This window comes from Apodemus sylvaticus, chromosome 3, assembly GCF_947179515.1.
Source record: "Apodemus sylvaticus chromosome 3, mApoSyl1.1, whole genome shotgun sequence".
NCBI classification, from domain to species: domain Eukaryota; kingdom Metazoa; phylum Chordata; class Mammalia; order Rodentia; family Muridae; genus Apodemus; species Apodemus sylvaticus.
Genome location: NC_067474.1, coordinates 56,575,420 through 56,595,684, shown reverse-complemented (window position 1 = coordinate 56,595,684; position 20,265 = coordinate 56,575,420). Strand labels below are relative to the sequence as shown.

Genomic DNA, 20,265 nt, shown 5'->3' with positions numbered 1-20,265 from the left:
TTCCATCTCTCAAAGAAAAATACATGCTGGGCCAGCGGCACCCAGTGTTCTGTGTTCCCTTTGCTGTCATTAGTACTGTCTGTCCTCAGTAACAATGTCCTCTCATGCTTTGGCTTTAAACCCCATTACATGGTTCTCTTTTATGTTCTCAGCATCCTATATTCATTCTTTTGTGGCATTTATAACTTTGTATTGTAACCACCAATTGATAAATCTGTTTTCTAGACTGGCCTGTAAGCTTCTCAAGAGTCAAGACTCTGCCTTATTCATCTCAGTGAGAGTATTTAACAAGTAGCATAGTGCCTGGCAGAAACAAAATACTAAATAAATGGAGGATGGGGATGGGGTTTACTGCAAAGCAGGAGGGAACTTTGTCCTTGATCTTTTAAGTGGGAAGGTAATTACATAGCTGCATTTGTCAATCACTAAATTGGCTAGGAATGTCCTGGAATTCAATAGGTGCCCTAGGCTGGCTTGAAAATGTCTGAAGCCTAACAAGTGTGTTTCCCCTTAACTCATAAAACACCCAGAATAACTCCACCTTACACTACCTGTCTTGTGAGGTGGTTCATTTTTCAAAGGTATTTACTTTTTCTGTTAAGCCAACCACAGATGTTCATTGAGAATTGACGGCAAACTTCCCATCAGGTTTGGTAAGTACCGTCTCACCAAGGTAGGGATGCCAGGCAAAACCTGTATAAATCTTTCAACTAATGTGTGGATTACATTACCCAAGTAAGCAAGACTCAGCCACTGCTCAGGGGCTGACTTCCACAATGGAAATCACACATGTAGTCTGGCTATAACAACTTAGCACAGACCTTCAAAGTGTCTTTCAACCTCAAGAATTATGATTCTAAACCTCACAAGCAGAGTCTGAGAGTGATCCATGTCCTCCCTCCACCCAAGTGGAGCACAAACTTCACCCTGAGCTTGTCCCAGAAATATCCTTTTCCTTCAGACTGAGGAGTCAGACTAACAGGCAGGAACGGCAGCTAGACTGGTGCATACAGACAGGTGTGGATGAGAGTCTGACAGAGATGGAGGAGAGGTCTTTGTGAAGGTGAGAATGGAAACAGAGTAAGCTGAATGAACAGTCTACTAACTTATCTGGCTCTGCTCTACAGGCTGAGGGAGGTAGCCTTCTGGGCAGGTTTCAAAGAAAGCCAGGCCAAAAGTACAAGAAAATAATGACATCTCTAGATATTTAAGCTTCTCTTGTTCTTCATAACTGTAAAGATAACTCCTGGAAGCAAGCCTCTATTCTAAAAACCTTCACCATGGGTGAAGCTGTTCTCTGGGCTGGGAAGGTCCTGCAGAGGTACTTGTTATAAAGCTGGAAAGAGAAACCCACACCTGCACACCCATTGTTCTTATTTGGCTCTTTGGCTACAGCTCTGTACCTCCTATGCCTCCCAAAGCTTACCTGACACCATGGCTAGAAGGCCTCTTCTTTCTTACTGTACTGTTTACCAAGAATTGAAGTGTGGGAAAGGAAAGAGAGCACTCACGAGGTAGGCGAGTCTGGCAGACCCTTACCTTCTAGTGCATATTTCATGTCTTGAGCAAAGAGATGCCACATCACTTCTGCACTGACTTTTCCTACATTCAACTCCTGAGGAAACCTGAGAGATGGAAAAAAACATAGTAAACATCAAAGCAAGAGCTATTTGGTTTTTATTTATCCCAAGGTACCTAGTTCTCACAAGACATAATGAAGAGGAGTCGAGTCCTAGGGAACAGGATTAGATTGAGTCTGGAGAAAAGGGGCCCAGGGACCAATGGGAGAATAAGTGACAGAGCCGGGGACCATATTAGCTAAGATGATCCCAAGGGACAGAATGCCCAGACAAGGCACTGAATCTCTGGGAGGGTTGACACTGAAGGGTAGGCTCAGGATAGATAAGCTACAGGAGAGAGAGCAGGGGCCGGGCCTTAAGAGGCCAGCTTTTTTCATCGTAGACAGGCACATGCACACATAGACTCTGGATCCACTGGGGCTCCCCTAACAGTCCCAGTCCCAGAAGCCTTTCTCTCTGGGGAGGCTATCCCACTCTGTATAGGGCCCCCCTTATATTTCCACACCTGTCTCCAGAAACAGTTACCCAGACAGATACAAGGGACAGAGGGACAGATGGACGGACAGTTGGAAGAGGTGGCACTGCAAACATACAGAGATAGGAAAGAGAGAGGCTGTTAGATGGACAGACCAATCACCAACCAGACAAAGCCAAGTAGGGTGATACTCACTGGTTCAGAACAGGTGTGTAGGAATTCTTATCCTCCTCTATGATCGACACAATGAGTGTGATAAGTTTGGGCCAGAAATCCAAGTTCCGAATGCTGGGCCCTGGTTCCTCTAGGGGTTGTTCCTGCTTCGTGTTCAGGGGTGGGAGTGGGGGCATGGAGAAAGGGAGCTAGTCACAACAGTACTGAAAAGACGGCCTTTTTCTTTTTCCTTTACCATGCCTGCTACTTTAAAGTCAGGGATACTTCCTCTTCTGGGGCATGTCTTCCAAATGTCTGCCTCTATTCCACAAGAGGGGTGATTACTGGGAGACCCTTCAACCACTGAGAATTGCTATCCTCAGCTCTGGGGCTCTCTTCTGGTACACAATCTAAGAGATATAAAGGCACTTGTGATCCCTCTCAGTTATTATGGACATGTGACTCTGGCTAAAATGAGCATCCTCTAGCATCACTAACAGGTCTGCTTCTGTAAGATCCACCCACCCCCAGGAAACCTTCCTCTTCCAGATGTCCCTGTTTAGATCCTCACTTCACACAGTACACACAGACATCCTGACTCTAAGAAGTTCCTTCAAGCTGAGCAAGATAAACCCTGTGTACAGTTTGACCTAATTTTCAGTGGGGCCAGTCTCCTTTGGATCTCTTGAAGGCTATTATTGGCTTGAAGAAATGTACCTGGAAAGCTATTTACCTATCCAGAGAAGACTCCTAAGACTTTGCTTCGGAGATAAAGGACTATAACAATGAGTCTCAGGAAAAAAATAGTCACTCACATTCAGACCCCAGGCAAAAAACAAGGTATGATCACTACAGACACTGGAATAGACATTCTTTCTCACGGGAGCAGAGGAAAACATGGAACTTTTATGTGAATACTACATGTTACTGCAGTCTCCAAAATGCCCTATGATGAGCCTGCATCAACAAGACGTCAGCAGAGACCAGGACTGAATCCATATGTTATTGACTTGACCTCAGTATCACTTATATGCATCTTTTTCTTTTAGTTTTTCTGCCACTCTCCCAGCAAAGACTCATTCAAAAGACACCCTAGGCCTTGAACTCCAGTCCACTATATCCTCCAGTGAGCTGTCAGTGATTTTCTCCATGCAGGAATCTCAGAGCTCTTCCATGGTCCTCAGTTTCATTAGACTCCTTCACCTCGCACAGTGGTGTGCTTTAGCATGCTCCCTTCTCTCTCCACTCCATGTCTTCCCAGCTCTCCTGTGTTACACTGCATCCTGCTCACTGAGGTGCCTGGCAGCTGCTAACGGCTTTGCATACACCATCTCGTTTCATCTTACTGATGACTCTGGAGTACAAGTTACTAGTTCCTCATGTTCTAGATGAGGTGATTAAAGCACAGTGAGATTCCATGACCTGCCCTCTGTCCCAGACTAAGATCTGACCTCACAATAGATGAGCTCCAAAGTCTGAGGTTACAAACACCTGAATAAAACTGCTTGGGACTCCTTAGATTAACATGTGCATGAACAATTCTGGGCCTCCAAATCCTCTATTTCCCCCTCTCTTCCCTTCAGCTCCTTTCCTGATATCAGTTCTAAGCCTTCCTCAAAATCCAGTTAGACCTTAATTTACTTCTGCAAAGCTGTCTCTGGTTCTCCTGGCTTGGTTAGATGACCCTTCCCTGGGCTCCCAGAACAGTCTGTGAATTTCTGATATTAGCATATCAGATATCGAATACTATATATTATAATGTAATAAAACAACAAAAAGAATGACAAATGCAATAATTTGTCCTCATTTCTACCAAACAATAATTCCCCCCAAGGCAGACCTGTGTTTTACTTCACTTTGCATTCTAATACTCCATGTGTTAAGTAAATGGGTTGGTGAATGACCTCTGATTAGAGGAAATAGGAACTAGTGAAGGAAATATGGGGTTTTTTTTTTTTTGTTCACTTATATACAAATGAACAGAAACTCCAAGAGTTTACTAGAGTGCATACATTGCCTCATGAAAATGAGATTCTGAGAAAGTAGATAGCAAAATAAAAAGATTAAAGCCAAGTCCCTAGAGTATCTGCAGGCCTTCTTCAGAGCTTTGTTCATTATTATGCTGGAGTAGAGACAGATCAAATACTAGAACATCTGCATGGTTGAAAGATTAAAGCTAAGAACAGTATCTTTCCCTAGGCAAAGAGAATATATAGATGAATGACAGAAGAACCCAGAATGTACCACAGGCTAAACAAAAGCCCCAGAAAAAAACTCCCATGGAGATCAAAACCAGTGCAAGGTTTATAAAACCTTTAAATGGGGAAGCCTTAAGTATATGACTGGCATAAAAAGAACATTTAGAGTGAGAGAAGGAAGCATGATAAAAGATCATAGACCAGTGGTTCGCAACCTTCCTAATGCTGTGACCCTTTAATACAGTTCCTCATGTGTGGTGACCCTAACCATAAAATTATTTTCATTGCTACTTCATAATTGTAATTTTGCTACTGTTATTAATCATTTTCTGGTGATCTTAGGCAACTCCTATGTAAAGGTTATCTACCCAAAAAAGGATCATGACCCAGAGGTTGAGAACCACTGTCCTAGATCTTTACCAAGGTCCTCCAAGGAAGCAGTATAGATATTCACTAAAGGATGGGCATTCAATAAATTTCCATCATTTGGTTCTACTGCCTTTCAAGATTTATCTCCCTTCTTTTATGTTCCTATTGTTGAACCAAAACTGAACTCTTCCTCCTTGGAATCTCTTCACTCTCATGCCTTTCTCAAAACACTTCTAAAAGACCACATTGGGTAAATATATATAAATGCATGTGAGACTGGGGAGACCTTCAAGGAGCATTTGAGGCTTCTCTCAGACCTGGTCTAGAACATTTTATATATGTATACATTCATGCATACATATATACATACACACATATGTATACTTGTTGGACTGTGTGCGTTTATTGCACTAAAGAAAAGTGAATCTGCAAAAGCATAGTTAGCAAGACATAACTGTAACTGAGTTATCAGAACTAAAGAGAAGTCCTGGCTTTTAAACGGCTGGCAGAAGAGTTATAGAATTGGAAGTATCCAGAAAGATGGGACTGGAGAAGTGGCTCAGCTGGTAAAAGTACCTTTCACCAGGTCTGATTACCTGAGTTCAATTCCTGAGACTAACATTCTAGAAAGAGAGAACCATTCCTATAAGTATTCTTTCTATTCCCATGTATGTATGTGCACACAATCCATATCCACAAAACAATAAAATAAATGTAATAATTTGTTTTACATTTACATTTTCATTACAAGAAAAATGAACTAAGTTTCCAAGCACTGAGTTAGAATCTAACCTAGATTAGATAAAGTGGCTCAGCCTCACAGAAGGTTTGGCTCAGCCTTGAGAATCAATCAGTGAATATAATCTCAGAAGACCATGAACTGAAGAAAGAGTCACCACAGGGAAAAGTTAAATTATCATGCCAGGAAGCGCAGAGTCTGATATAGTCTCAGAGGAAGGCAGTGCAGAACTTACATGGGTCCAAACACATCTGAACAAAGTTAATTCAGTTCAGGTCTGCATGTGTTGTTTGTATAAAGGCCCTTTGTCAATCCATAGATAAAGGGTATGAGACAAATGGTCCAAAGTTAACAACTTGATCATCCTTGAGAACATCAAGGACTTTGTTTTGAGCTCTTTTCCACCATAAATTTCTAGTAAAGAAAACCTGAGGCTCCCAAGAGCTACTGTCAGCTGGCCTCACTAACTCCAAACCCCTTACCAGCTGGTACTGGTGACTGTAGAGGTCATGGCAGTTGTTGAAGATGTATTCATATGTAGAATTCAAGCAGGCTTTCACACAGTCCTTTACCACCTGGCTGGCTCTTGGGGGGCTCTGAAGTTCTTGCACCTGCCAGTTAACAGAAGAAGTGTAGGTCAGGGGTCCGGCACACCTAGGTGGGATATCCACCTATCATCCCTGCAAGTCCTCAGATCTTGCCCAGTGTTATGGTTTGAATGAAGAATGTCCCCCAGAGGCTCATGTTTTGAGCATTTAGAGGTACTGTTTGGAGAGGCCATAGTGCTGCGCTGTCAGACACAGATCACTAGGAGCAGGGCTTTGAGGGTTAGTGTGGCCCTGTTCCCTGTTCTACGCTTTGCTTCCTGACCCACCAAGACATGGGAAGCAGAAGCAGCAAGTCCTCCCTGCTCTGGACTAATAAGCTCCTGTGCTCATCATTCCCTCCCTACCACAATGGACTATGTCCCGGGAACAGGGATCTAAAGGAAACCTCCTGCCCTTTGAGTTGTGGCTGTTGGGTATCCTGTCACAGTGATAAGAAAACTTATGAATACCAGCAGCAGGTTAGCTGATGAGGAGAACTTCTAGGACTTCCTCATTGATCTATAGATTACATACTCCTAGAAGTAACCCAAGGGACGGCTATGTTTGGAAATGGAAACCGTAGCCTCAGACTGCCCAATGACTGTTACTCTCCAGGTTTCTATAACCAAGTCCTCAGCCCAGCACTGACCAGCTCTGTCCACCCTTACCTTCATCCTGAAGAAAGTAATGCTGGTCAGCAAGTCCACTGTAGATTTTAAATCCTGAAGCCGTTCAGGGCTCCCAGCAGGAAAGTTATTCTGTTACAAATCAAGCAAATGTGAAGAAAGGAACAGAGGAACACAAAACCTTCACTGCCAAAAGTAATAAACTAAAAATTTCCCTAGCTGCTGCCCACTGGGATTTTCTGTAGCTGAGCCACCTACATTACTGGGTTCCTTTTTTCCTCCCTATTGAAGCAGGCAGGTCCTTACCTAGTGCCAAGATGAGTACTTCACATCTCAGAAGGCCACACTTGTTCCCTGAGCCTGCTTGCCATGACTGTGAGCATGTATTCCGACGAGCATGGATACAGTCGGTCCCTGCCTTGCACTTCCCTCTCTACCTCCCTCCCTCCTCAAGTGAAGCTTCTCACACTCAGTAAGTACGTCAGAAGCTATAACCTAGCTGTCTATCATGGATACAGAAGAAGCCACACTACAGACCACACAGAGCCAGAACTGCACTTTCAGTCAGCACTGCTCTTCTATGCTCTGGGGCCAGCAGATGGCAGAGTTCTGAGCACTCTCTCTCAAGTGGACTCCTTAAGACTTCCTGCATGTCATTAATTATTCTCTTTGACATAAATTTTAGGAGGAAGCTACTGTGGAGAGATGAAGGAAAAGACTGAGCTATTCTCCACCCCATCAGTTTTAAGGCTACAGATGGCTACTAGTGCCAAAGATAATATGTAGTTATTTCTCCATTATTCACAAATGGAGGCTAAGGAAAGTGGAGATAACCGAAGCCTCACTTTGCTAAGTTGGAGGCTGCTCTTGTACTCATTCTCTAAGGTGTGTGGACTGCCTGCTGTGACACTTTAAGTGACAAAGCCAATATAAGATCTAACTTAGAAGGAGCTGAAAAGCTGTCTGTTGTTTCATCCTGAGCCATCCCAGGTATCCACTCTCCTATATCTAGTTCCTCCTGTACCAGAAAAATATATAACACCTAACACACTGTGCTTGTCCAAGACAGACTACTCTTTCTGCCACTAGCCAAAAATCATATCTGTCTTGGGAATTGAGGGAGGGAGAGAAGAGGGGGGGGGGAGGAAAAGAGGGGGAAGGAGGAAGGGAGAAAGAAAGATGAATATGGCTAAGTATCTAATATTTTTAAGGGATGTTCTGGCAAAGATTATGTTATTATAAAGTCAGATAGGATGATAAGAATGGGTTGAAAAGCCCCCTGTCCACTAAAAGCACTGTGCCTGCTACTTGTACACCGCAATGAAGTCAGAAGAACCATGGGTGTTAATGGCATTACCCATCCGAGTGGGTATAATGACACAAACCAGTTTCCATGCCTTCCATCTTATAGCTAAGATGTGCCTACATCTTCCAGACTGAATTTGAGATTACTCATTACTCTTCCCACACCATGTCTTTACTTACCCTGTATGTAGAGAGGTCTATCCTCAGTGAGTTGTGTAGCTGGTCCAGCAGTTTTACAAATCTTTCTTTCTGAGGGTGAGAAAGAAATAATAGGAAAGAGAAGCAATCTGTTTCTGAGCCCCCTCAACTACAGTAGGAACTACTATGGACAAATCAATATGAAGGAAAATAAATGAGGTGAACCCTGTTAAAATCTTTTAGCAGCACTGTCTTGAACTAGGAACCCTTTCATACTGGCATGTCCCTGGGGGAAAACGATCTCTTTCTAAATACATAATGTGACCACTGATTGCATCTCTCTGTTTGAGACCTTAATTCATCTTAGTCAGCAAAAGGAAATCCAAACCCTTTCTCCAACTTGTTACTGAGTCTGAGATCTCTGAACTTCTCTTGGGACATTTTTTTTTTTTGAGCTTTAAATAAAACATGTATTGATGATCAGAGGCTTTAACAGTCTGCATAGATTCTTCCTACCATATCTAGAAGATGATCAAAAACCCCAAGGCACTGGAGAGCATAGTAAGAAATAAATGACAGGATTGAAGAGAGCTGGGGGACTGGGTGTCCCTGAGCACTAACTGCCCTGTGGTCTGAGGGCCCTACCTACAGAGCAGGTCCAGTGAACAAAGGACGAAGGGCTAGGAGGGACCTCATCCTGGAGCCTTGTAGCAGCAGTTTCTGCTTTGCTCTTCCCAACCTTAGCAGCAGAGTCTGGGGAGGCCTAAAGTAAAGGTTATCTGTCTGAGTTAACCTTGGTCTGACAAGCCCAAAATGGCTCACAAGGAAGAGAGGTCTGGAATTGTCAGGGTTAGGTGATGTGGGACTCAGAGGCTGCAGAGACTGTATGGTCTTCAACAGTTTCTCAGAGCCATAGCCCTCAATGTCCCTCGGGAGCTCATCTATCTTCCTTTCAGGTAAGTACCTTGGAAGGGCTGGGAACAGACAGACCAAACCAACTGTTAAATGAGCAGCTGTTAGCCCAACGTGGGGCTGGGGATCTAGGCATACACACGAACAGGAGCAGTGGACACCTAACAACTGCTTCCAGTTACCTGCATTTTGCCATCATGGTGTCAGTCAGAGACACTCCCAAGCTCTCAAGCTCTGTCCTCTAAGGGCACTTTCGCTGCATACACTAAAACATTCTGGATCTTTCTCATCCATCACAGGCCCTCACCTTACCCCCAAGCCCCACTCACCCACATTTGCATTCAGCAAAGCAAGTTCATGTCCTGTCAAAAATCTCTCTAGCTTGGGGACCTGTGGGGAGGGGATAGGATAGAGACTGGGCCTCCACCTCTTCCTTGTCACCCTGATGCCAAGGAGCCTCTTGGGTTTTTCTGTGTAGCCCTGGATGCCCTAGAACTCACTCTATAAACCTTCAAGTGCTGGGATCAAAGCTGAGCACCACTACTACCCTGGGGCATTCTTAACAGCTTAATAGCCAGAGTCTAGCAGTGATGATGAGAGAAAAAAAATAGTGATGCATTTGAAAAATGGTCAGAAAGACACAAGAAGTCTCTCTTTTAACCAAGTTCCATGTGCTTTTTCTTAGTATATATTTTAATATTAAAATATAGAAATATATTAATTTAATAGGTTTCATAGAAAAAGTATCATTAAATATGGAATCATATGCCTGTAGGCTGTTAGCACATTTCCAGAATTCATTACATTGGATACATCAATAGATACTGATTAAATCAATACATATTGGGACTTGATTGGCTTAATCAATTACATTAACTCATCTCAGCAAAACAAAACATTATGAATTCCAAAAATCAGGGATCACAGATTCAGTACACTGTGAAGATTATATAAGATTACTGATGTAATTTTATGCCTACAGAAAGAACTTTTATGAGAGATCATTTCATCCTGTTTATCCTGAATTTATGTCAGGTAACATTCTGAGTAATTACTGTCAGACTGAGCAACATTGTGATTCAATTACTGTGGGCCCACAGAACAATGCCTTCTAAAGCACAGTAGTGTCATCATTTCCTAGAGTCTGAGGATAGTCTATTAGTCATCTTACCTAGAAGGAAAAAGGTTGTCTTTCAAGGTAGCAACTATCTGAGTATTAGGCACATCAGTCAACTCTACACAACTGGCCAGAAAACAACAAACCATCAATTGACAGCATTTGGATATATGTATCTCATCATACTCACACCAAAGTTGGAGGCTGCAAAACGATCAGATGCGGAGACGTTAGTGGAGGCAGTTGTGTGAGCATAATAGGCATTGATGTTGGCCAGTAAGGTGCTCATCACGGCTGGTACGCCAGGACACATGTACTTGGATGACAAACACGCAAAGTGCCTGAAAAACAGAATCCTGGGTTCTCAACATTGCAGCAGCAGCCAAGTAGGAACCCAATTAAAGTTTATGGAAGTGCAGCCAGGTCAGTTAACTCCCCCTGCTTATGCAGAATGGATTCCTTCCTGCATTACTATGGCAACATCACCAATTGACACTTCTCCCAGTAGACAAGAATTTCTTTTATAGGAGTGCTGGTAGATTCCATAGAAAAATATTTTCCCTACAGTTTAGTTAACTCTTTGTTGACTCTCAGGGTAATCTAGGTCAGCTTGTTAGTTATGCACATATGTACTTGGGCAAAAACATGTCATATTTGCTTAGGCCTGTGATATCTAGTCCTGTGTCTTTGTATATCCACTCATACCTTGTTCCTTTCCTAACCATAATCTTGATGGGTGAAGAGGCATTCCCTGGGATGCTGGCAAATATGTCCCCTTTCTAATGTATGCTTCTTTGCCTTGGGGCATAGACACACTCCACCCAGCTCAAAGAGGGAAAGTATGAAATCATTGCACTTTATGTCTACCGAGCACCTGTCTACTATGTCCTGTGCCTTCATTAGCTACCCAAAGTATTAGTAGCTACTTCCCAGGACCCCAGGGAGCCTCACGTCATGGCCTGATATATGGACTCGATGCCATATCGCATGGCGAATTCATCCACAATTTCTTGGGCTGTCTCGTCAAAGTACACCTTCCATGCATCATCCCCCCGAGCCTCTGGGATCCAGACTGCTCCACTGCCCTGAATGTCTGTGAGGTAATGGAAAAGGTTCTGCAGCACACAGAGCAGAGAGAAAGGTGGGTTAAAAACACATCATAACTGAAAATTTCAGTAGAAAATTTTCTGTCATGTCACTGTTCAGTCCTTCCAGTAAAAGAAAAGAATGATCTGGTCCCTCAGAGTACCCAGAATAGCACAATGAGCCAAGAAATAAACAAAACAAAACACTCTTAGATCTCCAGCCACTTGCCAACCTTACTTACAGTCAAAAGCCCACCCCTGTTTTCCTTTCCAGCCCTCCACCCACAAAGTGCTGCTCACCTCATGGAGACATGTATATTGTACATGGTATGGGGCCACCTTCTCCTCCCCCTTGATCTCCACATTGATTTGAAGTCGGATAGCCCCTGAGACAGCTGACTTGTCTGTTCTCTTCTCTACAAAGGAAAAGAGACTTGGAATTCAGAGCAATGCAACTTCTATAAGGTTAATCCAAGGGGAAAAATGGCACCAAGCCAAGTGGCCACATATTCTACAAATAACCCTGAACTAAGTGGGAGGACAGGAATGGTCAGAGACTTACAGGGATTAGGGATTAGGATAGAGACTAAAAGATCTGAAACTTGAGGGATGTCCAAGATGAACTGAGTTTTAGCCACTGCCATTCTGTTTTCCACCCCACCAATGGTCAGCACTAAAGGCAAGACAGGTCTGCGCAGGGGTGTGGTCTGGAGTTTAGTGATCAGCAGATGTCCAGATATCTCCGAATGACCTCCTCTCATAGTACATTCGATGTTTCAGTTTCCTCACCTAAATTGTACCAGACATCCATCTCTCCACTCAGTGTTCGAACTTCAATGATAGTCTGGCCAAGGAAATCATCCGACTCTCGCTTTAGCCGCTGCTTTACTCTGGATTTGATGTCATCATCCTCATCCCACACGCGTACCTTAATTCTATCAGAAGAGTTGTGGCACTCACTGTGGAAGAGGCAGGTGGAAAATTAGGTTGGGTAGACCTAGCAGCATCACTACCACCTCCAATGTCCACTCCCAAAGGGCCACCAACTACACTTGAAAGAGGAAGAGAAAAATTCAGCAGATGGCAGCACTCAAGTTCCAAATGAATTAATAAGGCTTTCAGTCCTTAGGGATGGAAAGGAAATGACTAGTTACGGTCAGTCAGGCTTCTTATGCAGCTAACTATATCAGCAGTGCTACATGACTGGTCATCAGGCCATATCTGCTTAGCTTTCTAATTCCCCCCCCCCCCCACCTAACTCTGTGCTTATGAATTTCTATCATTCTTTACTGAATGGCTCTCTCTTCTGTGGTGTTTTTGCTTTGGAGAAGGAAGGGAAGAAGGTCTCCCACCTTGCTCTCCTCCCTAGAGGTTGTTTTCTGGATCTTGGTCCCTCACCCCAAACCAGTACTAAACAGAATGTGTTGCTTGCTTCCCTCTGTTCTTATATATGTCCATATCCAAGATCTTTCCATTAAAGATCCTATACATAACAACCCTTCTACTGAAAAATAATGGAGAAGTCAACAACGAGCTTCTGGAGGACAGACACTGTCTGTCACTAATTCTTGGATAAACAGCATCAGGTAAAGCATCTTTCAAAGGATGGGAACTGAACAAGCTGTTCATCTATAATGAGTAAAAGATGATCAACATAACCAGTTCATTTACAAGTAGTCATATGAAAGTGGTCAGCAGGAACTATTTAGATTCTCAGACAAATGGTTTTTCCCTCAGTAACTGCTGCCTGGACTGGAGAGTAATTTTACTGTACCCCAATCCTTTTCCATATAAGTTCCTGGGGAGTCAACAGAACCTGTTCCCTATTATAGCAATCCTGCTCAGCAGATCCAGAGCCAAAGTCTTGATCTTACACCTTGGGAGTAGGGATGTGAGACAAAGCCATCTGGCAACTTCAGACTTTCATCCAAGTTCTAGGCGTTAGTGAAACAGTTGAAAGAAAGAGAGGTAAGAAAAAGGAAATGGAGGAATATGTTGGGACAGAAAAACAGAGAAACACCTCCAGACCCAACATTTCCATCTTCAACCCATATTTATCCAGTTACAGGTCAAGAGCATTCTTGTCTCAATCCTGAGAAATCCTAACACTTGCTAGGCAGGCTAAGAAGCAGTTGCAGGGTGGTAGGTAGGTATTTCCAGTGCTAGAAAAAGCACTGTCCATAAATTGACCTCATTAATACAGTGTCTGGGTAAATTATCAAAGACTGTAGGAAGAAACCCAAAGAAAGCATGGCTGTTGCCCAGTGAAGCATGTGAGAATCTCCAGTCTTTGCCCAGTTTTAGAGCTCAAGCCAGAAAAGTGGGTTATAATACCACTTCTAAAATATGCATATTTCCAGAAAAGCCAGTCATGTGTGCCCACCCCACTGTGACTTACAAATGGAATTTCTCCTCCCAAACAGGATTCAAATTTCCAAAAATGGTCTTGGTGCGCTTTTTGGTTTTCCCAACTTGCACAGTCACATAAGGGTCACTGGATCCTGTCTTGTCTTTGGCTTGTAGGCCCTGGGCACAAACCACTGCAATCCAAGCACAAATTGAGGTTTAGAGCACATTTCAGAGTTAAGTCAGAAGCCCCCGTGGGGCTAATCACAGTCTCTCAACTTAGAGAAGTCTTCCTATGCGTGCACAGCACACTCAACCTCACTTCTCCATATCTACCCTTTGACCCAGGCTACCAGCCTCTTCCTCAAAGCTTAACCCAAGAATTCCTCTCTGTCACTGAGTCCTTTCTGACCAAGACTGCCTCACCAGTCTTTGGCCCTCTAATGTACACAAGCTTCAGCCACATACATCTTACCTACATGCCACTGATGACTATTTCCCGGTCTCCTTCCTACTCCTCTCACCCTCAGCTTTCCACAGAGTGTGCACTCTCAGGCTGTTGGGACTTCCTTATATTATGGTTCCTATTGTTTGCAAGAACTTGCCTCTCCTAGCACCTAGTCTAAATGGGGAGGGGTGAAGAATGACAGGAGATTCTCTCTTTTTCTGTTATAGCTTCTCTCAGCCCCTAGAGATGCTTCCTCTCAGGCTTCCCCTCCATCCAGGTCCCCCTGAGCCCTCACACTCTGGCTCACTTACCGGTGATGGTGATTTTGGCCGACCACTTGGAGGTGCCATCCAGGACGCTCTGCTTTACTGCTTTCATCTGCTGCACATGGGCAACTTTGCTCACTGTGAACACATCCCGGATAACCTCAAAGATCTCTGGTTTATTCCGTTCTCGGATCTTCATGCGGTCCTTCATGGCCATGATGATGTTCTGAGTCCGGTCCTCGGCTCCATGCTTACAGCTCTTCTCAGCAGCACCTAAAGGACAGCCCAGAAAGTAGAGCTAAGCCACAGGCCGCCTCCCAGACCAAGGCCAAGCTGAGGAAGAGTCGGGAGGAGGCACGAACAATGGAAGAAGCTTAAGGATACTGTGAGCTCTCTGAAAAGGCTGCAGCCAGGTCAGAGGAGTTGAGAGTGCAATTTGAAGGGCAGAAAACTCTTAGTAGTGATGGTGGGAGTTCATTATGCTATTCTGTTTAGAGAAATGCTAGAAGTTCCATTGAGTCTCTAAAGTCAAAACATCACCAAAGGATGTCTCAGATATCATGGAGCAATGCTAGGTGACCATAACAATACTGCCAATCTTATCTGCCAAGCATGACACAAATCCCAGAAGTATCACAGAACACAACTAGGGTCTGCTTTATGGTCCTAGCACTCTTAATCTCAGCAAATAGTATAGTATGATTTTAAAAATACATATAATCTTTGGTATTGGACCTGGGTTTAAGTCTTACCTCAACTCCTCGCTTTGTAAACCACTTTTTCTCTATAAGGAAACACAGATTGTTATCTTTTTTTTTTTTTTTTTTTTTTGGAGACAGGGTCCCTCTATGTCACTATGTAGCTTTAATTTGCCTGCCGCTGTCTCCTGAGTGCTGAGTTTAAGGGCATGTGCCACCACACCTGGCAGGATAATACACATCTTTCAACATAAGCAATGGTGTATACTATTCAATCTAATTTTCTGGAATCAAATGAATCCTGCAAGAGACTTGAACTCCATAGAAGGCTATATAAAGTTCAAAGGATTTTCCCTAAAGAGCTTAAGAGAGTGCTGTAAGACCCACTGTTTGAAAAAGCAGTATCTCTTGATTCAGCACCTTATTTTCTGAAGAGTAGAGGCCCTGGGAATAACGCAGACTAGAGAAATGACAAGTTCGACAGGACTGCTCTCTGCTCACGCTGCTTTAGGAAGACCCTGTTGCCCCTGCTCCCAGGCCTCATCCCATGGGCACTCACGCTGTAGGCAGTCGGCATTGAGCAGGTCCTGGCACTTCTCATGGCACTTGACTCCACACTCGCTGCAGCGCATGCCTTGCCGGGCAAGGCCCCAGAGCAGGCCTTCACACTCATAGCAATAGGTAGGGGTAGTGGCAGACCAGACCTCAAAGTTGTGGGGTGTGGTACACGAGATGGGGTAGATTAAGGCCTGCAGAGTTTTCTTGTACACATGGGATTTCTGAAAAACATATGCCCCATCACAGACCAATAACTATATGACTATATTAGGAAGGACTGAGACCCTATGAGACAGTCAGGTCCATGGTTTCTTCTCTGGTAGTGGATAGCACATCCTATCCTGGACCAACATAGAGCCAGCCCTGCCTGGCACAGAAAAGGCCACACTAGAATGTACTTTTAGACATCCATTGTGTGCCTATTGTTGAGTCTGAGCATTCATTCACTCTAGGGAAACAAAGGGTAATGGGCTCACTTAAGATCAGTGGTCGTATGCTTTAATACTCAAATATGGACTCTGATTTCTCCCACTGTAGAAAACTGAGACCAGACACTATCTTGGCAACTACATGCCAGAATTTTAAAATTTATAGTTAGTATGGCTACAGAGTAACCAATCCTGAGGCCAGCAGACTCACACATGTCCATGAGTCACTTACCAGGTCTTCATCCTTGAGAGAGGAACGTGTAGCCATAGCAGACGTAATCCCTGCTTTCCGTGACTGGACCAGTGACTGTGAGAAAGAGTTGCCTGTCAACCCTGGTTGCCACAAAAGACTGGCAAGGTCCTGGGAAGACAGCTTCAGTGTCCAAAGCCACTTGACTATAATGACACCATTCTATCTTTGCTGTCACCAGACACTATCCCTGGGTAACAGGTAATAGAGCCACAGGTTAAGATGTAAAACCCTAGGTCTTCAAGGGACTGTTGTAGCAATGTTAGAACAGTACTTCCTTCAGGATATCCACCACCCAAAGGGCTTTCCTCTTTCACTATTCTTAGGGTGTCTTATCCCATAGAAATCAAAGGATAAATGGAAAGCTTAGAACTATAGCAAGAAATTGGTCATTAGAATCAGAATCACACTCACACTCATACACACACACACACACACACACACACGCACGCACGCACGCATGCATACATATATACATACATACATGTTATCAGAGTCACATATAAGAACTGCTCATGCTGACCCCTATGCCCAGGTACTGCCCCACACATAGTCCACAGAAGATACAAAGGCCAAAAGCTCAAATAAATGGCATTTGACAATCAAAGGGGACAGTGGAGACTAGACAGGACAGAGAGTAGAGTTCAAGAACTGGAGCTGTCCTGTTAGCAAGTTCCTTGTGTAGAGGAACCCCACATTTCTGCCAAGCCCAAGTCTTAAAGGCAGCCCCTGGGAGATGCATGACTTCACTGAGGCAGCAGACATTGAACAGGCAGATCTTATTTGAGTCTAAGCAAAAACATGAGCTTGGAGGGACCCAAATAATTTGGGGATACGGACTCTTAAGAGGATGGGGAAGGGCTCTGGATGCACTCACCATAGCCTGTGTAGAGGAGAGCAAAGAAAGGAACAACATGGTGTTAAAGTCCACTAAAGGCATAAAGACTTTCAGAGGCATCTGAGAGGTTCTCGCCTCCAGTTTACCACAGGGAACATGTTCTAATCACCTCTGCCTCTATCTACTAAAAGTCATGCCCACCCCACAGAGCAGCCCCAGGCCCAGGCTGAGGTTGCCCACTCTAAGGACAATTATGTCTCAAAGTGAAAATAGGCAAGGGTAAAAGACAGAGGAGAGAAGTTGTGGAAAAGGAGGGTCTACCAAGAAAAGAAAAAGACAAAAGATGAGATAGGGATATAAAGAAAATATGACACCAGAACCTACCTTCTACCAGTTAGATGAAAAACTGGTGGAAGAGAAGGATCAGAAAAGAATAAGAGAAAGGAGTTTGAACATGGACAGAAATATATAAAGAAAGAGATGACAAGGGGAGGGGAAGTGACAGTCTCATTCACCTAGTGAAGGAGAGAGTCTAGTGGGAGAACATGAGAACACAAGAAACTAAAGGGGTGGACAGGAAAGCCAGAATGGACAGAACAGGGAGAAATAAGAGGAACAGGAATAGAAAATGGGAAAGAGATGAGGGTTCGGATCTTGGTGAACCCTTGTACCTTATATCTGGCTCTAAGAGCTCAGAGGCCCTGGGAGAGCCTGGTCCCACTCTCTTCCTACCCACTCACAGGCTATGAAAAATTCCTCACACTGATCCTACTTTAGGAAGCATAGCCAAGAATAGGAGATTTGGTCATCCTGGAAGTCCCAAGAGCACCTTTAACTCCTAAGTCTGATGCAATTCAGTTGCACAAATGTTTTATCATTGCCTCTCAGTGTCTTAGGTTAACAAACACATATAAGTTCTTCTATAGAACTTAATGTTTTAGGAAGAGGCTTTTATTTGGCTTCTAGGAAGGGTCAAGCTCCAATTAAACATATCACACACGCTCCGTGATTAAAATAAGCAGTAGAGGCTAGAGTCAGGTTCCATTTCAGGTTATCAAAGAAGGCTGTCATGCTACCTAGAGAAGTCAAGATTCCTGGTGTAAGTAAGACCTCTGAAATCAGTAATGAAGGTATAAGCTACAAATATTCTAGATAGGAATTTGACTCATTGAAGAACCCAGGACTCTGACTTGGGAGTAAGTTAGAACTAGGTCCCACTGAAACCATCATTAAGTAACAGTAATTCTGAAATGACTGATTCTAATCCTGACAGCTTGCCAAGATCTAGCGGGGCTATTACTCAAAGACTACTGCCTAAGCCAGTGCCAGGGTCTTGACTCACCAGATCACTGACAAGTGGCAGTGGCTTCTTTCTTCGTAGATCTGGCATGCTGTCAATGCCATAGAGCCCGCCAGCTGGCCTAAGGAGAGAAGAAAACATCAGAATCTCAAGTCTCACCTTGAGTTACTGGCATGTTCTGTGTGCTACTATCTTTACTCTCCCTCTACTCGGAAAATGGTGAACTAACTCCATGTACCTTATAGAGGGAAGGGAAGGCACTGAGTGAAGGAAGGAAATTCAAGGGATTCGTCTGGAATCTCAGTGCTTCCTGCCATTCCAGCAAAGGTCTAAGAGCTCTTTAACTCACTGAAATAGTTCAAGGTAGTTTTTGTTGATTTGAAGATGCTTATACTCCAGAAGCCAAGGTGGGAACTAGTGACCAAGAGAGCTTTCTCTCTGGATGGAGCAGTGTACTCCCCCCAAAGAAGTCTTGAACACACAGGGCCTAAGATCAGTGGAGCAGCTGGGAAGGAAGTCTTCCCACTGCCATTGGCACCAAGGAACTAGAAGACTCCACAGCCTTCTGTGCATAGCCCGCCAGGAGAGAGTGATCTCCCAGCATTGCTTTCACTTCTGGGCTCAGAGAAGTAAGGACACAGGCTAACAGGCCCACAGGAGGAACTCCAGGCAGAGACAACAATAACAACTAGCACCAGAGATAACCAGATGACGAAAGGCAAAGCACAAGAATCTTATCAACAAAAACCAAGGCCTCATGGCAACATCAGAACCCAGATCTCCCATCATAGCAAGTCCTAGATACCCCAACACACCGGAAAAGCAAAAGTTGGACTTAAAAATCATGTCTCATGATGGTGACAGAAGGCTTCAAGAAAGACTTAAATAGCTCCCTCAAAGAAATAGAGGAGAACATCGGTCAACAGGTAAACACTCTTAAAGAGGAAACACAAAAATCCTTTAAAGAAATACGGGAGATCATGGGTCAACAGGCAGAAGCCCTTAAAGAAGAAACACAAAAAATCAAGTGAAGGAACTGAACAAAACCATCTAGGATCTAAAAGTGGAAGTAGAAACAATAAAGAAACCACAAAGTGAGACATCTCTGGAGATAGAAAACCTTGGAAGGAATTGAGGAGTCATAGGTGCAAGCATCAAAAACAGAATACAAGAGATAGAAGAAAGAACCTCAGATGCTGAAGATACCAGAGAAAACACTGGCTCAACAGTCAAAAAAAATGCAAGATGCATAATGCTGGTAATCCGAAACATCCAGGATCTCCAGGACACAATGAGAAGACCAAACCTAAGGATTATAGGTATAGACAAGAGCAAAGATTTCCAACTTAAAGGGCCAGTGAATATCTTCAACAAAATTATAGAAGAAAACTCCCCTAACCTAGAGAAAGAGATGCCCATGAACGTACAAGAAGCCTTCAGAACTCCTAACAGACTGGACTAGAACAGAAAGTCTTCCCAGCACATAATAATCAAGCCACCAAATTCACTAAACAAAGAAAGAATATTAAAAGCAGCAAGGGGAAAAGTGCAAGTAACTTATAAAGGCAGACCTATCAGAATCACACCAGACTTCTCACCAGAGATGATGAAAGCTAGAAGATCCTGGGCAGACCTCATACAGACCCTAAGAGAACACAAATGCCAGCCCAGGCTACTATACCCAGCAAAACGCTCAATCACCATAGAGGGAGAAACCAATATATGCCATGAAAAAACCAAATTTATACAATATCTGTCTACAAATCCATCCCTACAAAGGATAATTGATGGAAAATGCCAAAACAAGGAGGAAAACTACACCCTAGAAAAAGCAAGAACGTAATCTTCT

The 20,265-nt window shown here is 43.7% G+C and overlaps 1 protein-coding gene across 5 annotated transcripts in view; it reads right to left on the bottom strand.

Moving 5' to 3' along the window:
- The window catches only part of Unc13b (unc-13 homolog B), a 207,658-nt gene that overhangs the window by 11,255 nt on the left and 176,138 nt on the right, over nucleotides 1–20,265 (bottom strand). For 4 of the 5 annotated variants that reach the window (XM_052176333.1, XM_052176331.1, XM_052176335.1 and 1 more), the window contains 14 exons: nucleotides 18,459–18,537; nucleotides 16,261–16,335; nucleotides 15,602–15,821; nucleotides 14,390–14,617; nucleotides 13,683–13,824; nucleotides 12,074–12,243; nucleotides 11,585–11,700; nucleotides 11,151–11,314; nucleotides 10,390–10,540; nucleotides 8,213–8,281; nucleotides 6,770–6,859; nucleotides 5,997–6,125; nucleotides 2,251–2,375; nucleotides 1,540–1,625 (listed from right to left, as the gene is read on the bottom strand). In XM_052176333.1, the coding sequence (XP_052032293.1) occupies nucleotides 1,540–1,625; nucleotides 2,251–2,375; nucleotides 5,997–6,125; nucleotides 6,770–6,859; nucleotides 8,213–8,281; nucleotides 10,390–10,540; nucleotides 11,151–11,314; nucleotides 11,585–11,700; nucleotides 12,074–12,243; nucleotides 13,683–13,824; nucleotides 14,390–14,617; nucleotides 15,602–15,821; nucleotides 16,261–16,335; nucleotides 18,459–18,537 (1,844 nt within the window). The remainder of the gene's footprint in view (nucleotides 1–1,539; nucleotides 1,626–2,250; nucleotides 2,376–5,996; nucleotides 6,126–6,769; nucleotides 6,860–8,212; nucleotides 8,282–10,389; nucleotides 10,541–11,150; nucleotides 11,315–11,584; nucleotides 11,701–12,073; nucleotides 12,244–13,682; nucleotides 13,825–14,389; nucleotides 14,618–15,601; nucleotides 15,822–16,260; nucleotides 16,336–18,458; nucleotides 18,538–20,265) is intronic. The other variant, XM_052176334.1, reaches the window with a different exon arrangement.